Here is a 7,996-nt window from a genome sequence, read left to right on the forward strand (position 1 = left end):
CTAAGCAGCAGAACAGAGCTAACTGTGGACAGGGATGACCCTCAATCAGAAGGCAATGGCCATGTGAAGGGCAGCCTTGCCAGTCTGCCGCTGACACAAGTTCATACCCCATTGCCTTATTTGAAAGGTGATCAGATCTGAGTTTGGGACAGTCATCTCACATTGTCGATATAATGACGTGATAAATATAAAGGTAAAAAATATGGCTAACCAGGTTTTCTTTGTTTTGTTTCGTTTAGTTTTTTGTTGTTGTTTTTGTTTTGTTTTGTTTTTTACCTCTGTGATGACAAACAACTAATCTGACGAGTTGTGTTCTTCCCACACCAAATTGGCTGTTATTTTTAATTGAATTGACTGGATGCTTTGTGTCATGTAGACATAGACTCATTTTAATCTCACCAGGAAATTGGAACATGTGTCGGAGCCTCTGCTTTGCCAAACAAAACTGGCCAGTTCTTAGATCAGTGTTGCTTAATACCATCAGATGTTTTGCCTCCAGAAATTTTTTTTCCTTGCTATCATGCCCAAACATCCTCTACTGTTTTAGTAAATACAAGAGATACGAACCTAACATTACGAAATCACGATCCCTTTCAGTGAGAATGGAAAGGATGTGTATGGCTGGCAAATGCCCTGCAGTAGGTGTTTTGGAGAACTACAGAAGAATCTAGTCTGGGGCGCCTGGGTGGCTCAGTTGGTTAAGCGACTGCCTTCGGCTCAGGTCATGATCTTGGAGTCCCGGGATCGAGTCCCACATCGGGCTGCCTGCTCAGCAGGGAGTCTGCTTCTCCCTCTGGCCCTCCTCTCTCTCATGCTCTCTGTCTCTCATTCTCTCTCTCGCAAATAAATAAAATCTTAAAAAAAAAAAAAAAAGAAGAGTCTAGTCTGACTCTGGTCTTGCAAATGTTAGGAGATATCCCAGGCTGTGTCAGACATCTGTGGCATCAGAGTCTGCAAATCCTCTAAGGGCTTCATGACCAGGACTCTTGCAGAAGATAATCTCCATCCCTCTCAGTCATTCTAGCATATGTGATCTAGGGGAAGGAGCATGGGGCTTGGAGGTAGAACCGGAAGTTACTAAGTCTTATTTGAGCGGTTGTTAGGTGTTGGCCAGATAAAGATGAATAAGACATCACCCGCTGTTGAGAACTTCAGTCTCCTTGGGAGTTGAATAAGCCAGCCAGGTCCATACAATGTCATAAATGCTTTAACAGTATCACTGGGGGGCAGCAGATTTAATCCTAGCTTTGCCACCAGCTGACCGAATGATCTGGTCCCAGCACTGAACCTCTTTCTGTCTCAGTTTCCTCACTGGTAAAATGAGGGTTTGGAGGACAAGAGGTTATCTCTCTGCCAGCTCCATCAGTCCTTTCTTCTCTGAGTCAGCCTTTCAGTTGTCAGGTGTCCCCATAAAAGCTTCTCCTGTCTCCTCTCTCTCTGTCTCTCTCATCTGACAGCAGCACTGTAAGGTTTGAGAAGATGGCTCACACAGCTCTCTCTGACTGTGTTCCAGGGCATGGCCACTGGGTTGAGTAGAAGGCCTGTCCGTGGGGAAGACTTAAAGGAGTAGTGGGGAGGGTCTTAATCTTCATAAGTCATCCTCAGGAGATCTCTTGTGTGAGGTAAAGACATGTTGAAACAGGACCGTTCCCAAAATCCACAGAAGAAACATCTGTCCCTCTGCACTGGTTCAAAGTGAGATTCCACTGGGCCACACTCCAAGCTTGAAAGGTTACATCTCACCAGGCTCCAGAGGGGGTGGTAGTTTGGTCAAAGGGAAGGAGTCCACTAAGCAGTATTTTGTTCCCTGTCCCATAGCTGATTCCAGGAGAGAGATTACATAGCAAGGTGACAAGTTAACCTCTTGTGGGAGTGACTTGTGAACTCTCTTGTCATCCCACTTCCTATCTGTCTCCTAACAGTGGGATTCTGTCATCTAAACAAATCATTCAAAATCAAGTGATGATTTTTAAGTCATAGGCCGCATGTTAGTACAGTTTAACTTCAGAAATTCTGTGACCATTTCTTTCCATTAGTTTACACATATCAATCAGAGAACCTTTGTTTTTAGTGAAGGCAGTACTGTCATTAATTCTCACTGTCCCAGTTCAAATCCTAACTCCATCACTAACCGGAGACAGGCATGTCGCCTGCCTTCACTAAGCCTCAATTTCCTTGTTTATAAAATGTAGATAATAATATAATTACCTCACATTATACTGTGAGAATTGAAAGAGATAACACATGAAGACTGCTTAGCACGTATTGCTTAATAAATGGACGATGTCCTGACCAAAAGCTTGTCGATCATGTAATTTGTAATGTCATCCTGTAAAGTGACTTTTGAAATGTTTTTGGAACACATCTAATCAGAGGAGGAAGTCGGGTGCTGCCCACAGTCTCTGACCAGTGGAGCTCTGAAAACGGGTCAGGAAGCGCGGAATCCAAATGTCGCGTGTGTGTGTCTAATGGAATCCAAATATATATATTCCCATGTACATACATAAATATAATACATAAATATATCTATTTCATATATACTTTCAGAGCTCAAAAAAAAAGTTCAGTATTTTATTTCAGTATTTTAGGCAACTGAGATTATTGCTGAGATTTGAGACAGTCCATGTTTCTACCTGAATTTTACATGCTACTTCCACCTTTCCGTACTTAAGAATTATGTCATTAATCGAGTGTTACCACATGCCTTGTTCCCCATGTGGGTTTCCTGTTTTTCCAACCTCACAGCCTTTGTAAAAACCGCTACTCTTTGAAACATCTTTTCCCGCGCAAGCAGTACTTGGGCCACCTACCTGGTTAAAGATAAATACGTAAAGCGAAACAAAAGACATAGAGATGAAAAAAAAAAAAAAGACATAAAGATGGAGGGTATAAAATGCACTTGAATTGCAAGAACTTGAAACAAAGGTACTCTCCATTTGAGTGGTACATTGCAGTTGGAGTCCATGATGATTGACACCACTCATCAAACTGACAACGCAACCCTCCATTTGGAAAGTGGACAAAGGTTTCAGGAGTTACAGATGATGCATAGCTTCCTTCTCTCCCCACCCCCTTCCTTTGTTTCCATTTCAGGAGCTGTAATAGGATCTAGATCTATCACAATAAAACTTGAGCAGAGAGTTTTGCAAAAACGGATTACAGTTTGTAAGGTTTCGGCCTATAATCATTCACCCATAATGTATTGACTTTTCCTATTTGTTCTACCACAATAGGCACTGGAAGTGAGAAGGGTATAATCCTTTATTAATTAGCAAATTATTGACGTCCACAGTAGCTCAAGTGGTGATTTTACTTGCTCTTCATAAAGGGACCCTTTTTTTTTTTCCCTCTCGTTTCACTGCAATTTCCATTCCTGTTCAGCTATTTAATGGAGAATCTGGCTGATTTAATCTTTTAACCTACTGAATCCAAAAAAATAAAGTCAACAGCTCATAAAATCATTATGACCTGATTTTGTACATGAATATGATGTATATTGGTCAAAATGACAGAGACATAGGAAGTCCCTGAAATAAAGGAAAGCTCGTAGTCTTCATTCAGACCTTTCGTTTGTTCACTTACAGGGCAATGGTAGAATATCTTAGGACTTTTGTTGGCCATGAAGAAAAACAGAGTCTTGAATTCAGTATGTGTTGCTTTGTATCACATGCCCTATTAATTAAATCTCCATCATATGTTTATTAACTTAATTATATATTTATTTTTTTCTGCAGTCCCTGGATGGCTTTGTATTTGCACTAAATCAAGAAGGAAAATTTTTGTACATTTCTGAAACCGTCTCCATCTACCTAGGCCTCTCACAAGTAAGTAAAACAACAATTTAGATTCTTGACGGTGATTGTGAAGGCTCCTTCTGCCTTGTGCTTTTCCTTCTTCAGCGGGTATTTGGTTCGGCATGAATTATCAAATTTATTCTTTAATGGGTCTACCTGGCTCTTCTCACAAAGTCAGTGAGAAAATTCTGTCCATTCAGAACGTTCAGAATAAACTTGTGCTCTAAAACTTTAGTCCCCCTCTCCCCCCCCCCAAGGATCATTATTAATTTATTGAGAACAAATGAAGTTTCTTCCCTCAGTTGTTTTGAACTTTGAAACCTCTGTGCCCAGTAGGAGAGGGACACACTAATAGTGCTTCCCTTGTGTCCTATTACTGGATGTTTATGGAGTACCCTGCATTATCCTGGGAGCTGACACAATGACAGGGAGTCATTTGGAGTCAAGAAATGCTGAAAGAGACCATTAAAATGTGTTGCAGGGAGGGTTCCAGCAAGGATCTATTTTGCTGCCTTTGCAAATGCTTCCCAATGCTGAAAGACAATTTCATAAAATAAGAGCGCCTTTCATTACGTGCGGTTTAATTATTCACACGTGTCTGTCAGAGGTTGGAAGAAAAGAAGATGGAGGCAGCTGGGACAAGGGACAAAATCCTAGATGTTAGGTCTTGAGATTCCCCTGGAATACACAAATTTTACTTCCGTCAGAGTCTGGGACACAGGCTGCATCTACAGAATGCCAAAATCCCCTGAAGAAAAGTTTGCAATTCCACTAATTATCTAGATGTGGGTTTTTTTTTTTTCTGTAAAAATGCTGAACATCTGGATATCTGTGCCCATACAGGTGATTGGTGGAGTTTGACCCTTTTCATCTGGTGGTTTGGCATGAGGAAAACACAGCCCCGGTGGGAGGGATTTTGTATGTATGTGATGATCTGCCAAGTTGGATAATCTACTTCTCATTCACTTGCCCCTTGGAGCTAAAGATGGAGATAAGATTTGTCTCTCTCCTCTTAAGCAAGACCCACCCCAGACTCATTGCTTCCGAAAGTTGGCACCACTCTAAGGAGGCATCCGGCACGGCTGGAACATTTTGGCTGTTAGTGAGTTTGCTTGGTAATAGCTAAATCAAGAAAGACACTGGGAAATAATAAAGAAAAATATTTGGCATTTGAGGAGAGTTGGAGTAGGAGGGGAAACACTGCCAAATTTGATTATTTACTGTTGAGAATCCAAGCAAGGGTCCATTAATTCTTCCTTGAAGAACACACAAGCTATTGGTTATAGTTTATAGAGTAATTCCATTTTATGTGGGTCTTAGCAAACCAAATGATAGAAACTGGGCTATTGTTAACTCACTATTGGCATTTCTTGCCTCTTGTTGAAATCTCTGGTTTTGTAATAGCCTTTTGCAGATTTTAATCCTTGTCTTAATCTATTTGGGACACGAGTTTTGAGAATCTCCAGTTTGGCTCTCATGGGCATGCCACCATGTTCGTTCATACTGTTCAGAACTGGAAACACCACTGTTTGTTGTTCGGCAATGCCCATATTCATCTGTTTTACGCAGAGTATCCAACAAAGTTTAATAAGCCAGTGAAGAAGAAGGATGAATAATTAGTTTAAGCAGGTAAATGCTAATTAGGGAACTCCTGAAAAGCATCCATTATATACTAGCTCAAAACACATTTTACAGCCCTGGTTAGTGGTGTAATCCAAATTCTGTCAAGGCAACTGCATTTTCTGTAATTGAGATGTGTATGTTTGCTTTGCATAACAGATGGCTCTGTATGCTTAGGCTGATAGCTAGGAAAATAATAATTGCATTATTCTGGCCAAAAGAATATTAGCTCTTGGGTTTTGGCCATTTCAGTCAGTCCTCCTGCCAGCACAGCATATGCACATATATGGATTGGATTTTCAAGGAAATTGATGCATCTGGAATAGTGTGGCCATCTGAAATATCATCTGTTCAAGAAAAATTTGGCTTTAACCCTGTGCTGGTTTCTCCTTAAAAGCAGTGTATTTCACTGCTTTTCTACTGTAACATTAAGTCAATCTTTTCCTAAAATCTGAGACCATAATTGAGGTTTCTGCAGAATAAAGCAGCTGTGTAGACATGGGACAGTAACTGGCACCTTCTGTGCAGTCATTCCCTGCTATTTTATGTGATGGCTTTTAAAGTGTGTATCAATAGTCAGCATCCTGACTTGCCCGGAAGCAGACACTGGCCCCAGTGTATTTATACCCTCCATGGTAGATGTGTTCAGTGTCGTCAGCAATGTGGAACATGCAGGTAGAAACTACGAGGTACAGAGGTCTTCATTTGGAAGTGATGAAGGGTAAATCACTAAGAAATGATGTTTGTATACGCTGATGTAGGTGTTTAGCATTCAAAACTAAAGTTTAAGAGTACTTCGGGTTAACGTGAAAATAATCCAGTAAGAGTGTGGTATGTTTTTAAATGCCTAAAGAATGAGAAGGAAAAAAATCGATGCCAAAACTCTGGGAAAGGATTTCCAACCCAGTAAATGTTACATTCTAAGTCCTAATGGGATACTCCACACTTAACTCTTTTCAAGTTTCTTCAGTGTCCTTGCAGTTGTCGGGGCTTGGGGTCCCCATGGGTGACATGCTATGTAAAATGTGCTCAAAGTTATTCAATTAAGTACATACTTAATCTTTTACACACACACACACACACACACCCTTAATTGAATGCAAACCAAACACTGTGTCCTACAACTTTGGCTCAGAAGTTATTCCATCAAATTCTAGACAGAGATAAGGAGTCTATGAAATTATGGTTCCTCAGTTCCTTTTTTAAATAATTTCATTAAATAAAGACAAAGCATAACTGTATCATCAAAGATTTACCCAGTGAAATTGTTGAGGAATAATCCGAGCCTGTCAGTTCGTTAGAACGTAGTTATATCTGCATTTGTAACTCTCAAAATATTCCTTCCTCAGTTTTACTTCCCTTCAACATGTAAATAAATATGGTGGCTTTAAAGTGGCTTATGTTCAGGAAAGAATTAGGATGATATTTTGACTCGTGAGAAAACTAAGTAGAGAAACTTTTACTGAGCTCTGTTGTATGGTGTGAATATAGAGACAGCCAGAGTGGATTTCTCCTCTACTCTCTGTTGAGTTTAACAGCTCTTGGTGTCCGGTGCATATGTGTGGCGGTTATTCTCTCTGAAGTATTTTCATATTGTCAAGATGATGGGAATGAAGGGATTTGTGATGATGTTCAAACCTCCTTGGGCAGCCCTTTTGACTTTGCCAGAGATATATATTTAACTCAACATCCAAGATGTGGTTTCAGGTTATAGAAATACACAGTGTTGACTTGCTTCCCTAGTTAAAGATGATTCCCAGTTACTCACTGTGAAACCTTATCTTAAAGAAAGAGCCCCAAATATCAAGGCTGAGTTTGGTTTGTGTGGGGATTAAATGCCTTCTAATATGTGATGACAGCATTCAGAGCTGCTAAAAACTAACTCTACTCTGTAGCCATCATGGAATAAGCATAAGTGAAAATGAATAAAGAAAACAGTGTATTCCCTAGTACTAAAAATACAGTAATGATACATAGACAGATTTTAAGAAATCTCTTCCAGGGTGTAAGTGGCATAATCACCAAAGGATCCAAAAGACACTTTATATGATAAATAAAAAAATGTCTAGTTTGATACAGGACATAGAGAAACAGTCATTCATTGGCTTATACCCTCCTGTTTCCACAAAAGAATTAGTTTACATAAATGTATATAATAAAAAATAATGGCAAAATATAGCTAGGGTATAAGGAAAAAGGCAAAAGTAAATCATTTGTTACCACATAGTAGGAGAACACAATAGGCTCTAAGAACGGATATAAATAGTCTGATAAAGCTTCACATTTAGCTGTGAGCTCCCTGGTAACCAAAGCAAAAAGGGAAATACAGCTATTCATCAAAAAATAAGGAAGCATTGCTTCTTAAGGAAAGCAAAGTTTTTCTGGGACTGAAGTATGAAAATCTCAAATACAATTTCTGTAGGGGCTAATATGTGGATTATGACATAATTGATTTGCTTCCATTGAAGTTCACATTCAGAGCAAGGCTGTGTTGACCATATAACAAATATGAACGCACATATTGCAAATCTCATAAGCAGACAGGTGACTCTCCCCCCTCCCTCCAGACGTTGGTGTGCCAA

At 39.9% G+C, this 7,996-nt stretch overlaps 1 protein-coding gene across 1 annotated transcript in view; it reads left to right on the plus strand.

Annotated features, from left to right (window-relative positions):
* NPAS3 (neuronal PAS domain protein 3) overlaps nucleotides 1-7,996 on the plus strand; it is a gene marked incomplete at its 5' end in the record, with an annotated part of 729,487 nt that overhangs the window by 488,243 nt on the left and 233,248 nt on the right. Inside the window, one exon of the mRNA XM_064571750.1 lies at nucleotides 3,735-3,824. Coding sequence (XP_064427820.1) covers nucleotides 3,735-3,824 — 90 coding nt within the window. The remainder of the gene's footprint in view (nucleotides 1-3,734; nucleotides 3,825-7,996) is intronic.

The sequence above is a fragment of the Mirounga angustirostris genome, unplaced genomic scaffold (genome assembly GCF_029215605.1).
Source record: "Mirounga angustirostris isolate CCGP_5_RB_7025 unplaced genomic scaffold, mMirAng1.0.hap1 SCAF_9, whole genome shotgun sequence".
In the NCBI taxonomy this organism is placed as follows: Eukaryota; Metazoa; Chordata; class Mammalia; order Carnivora; family Phocidae; genus Mirounga; species Mirounga angustirostris.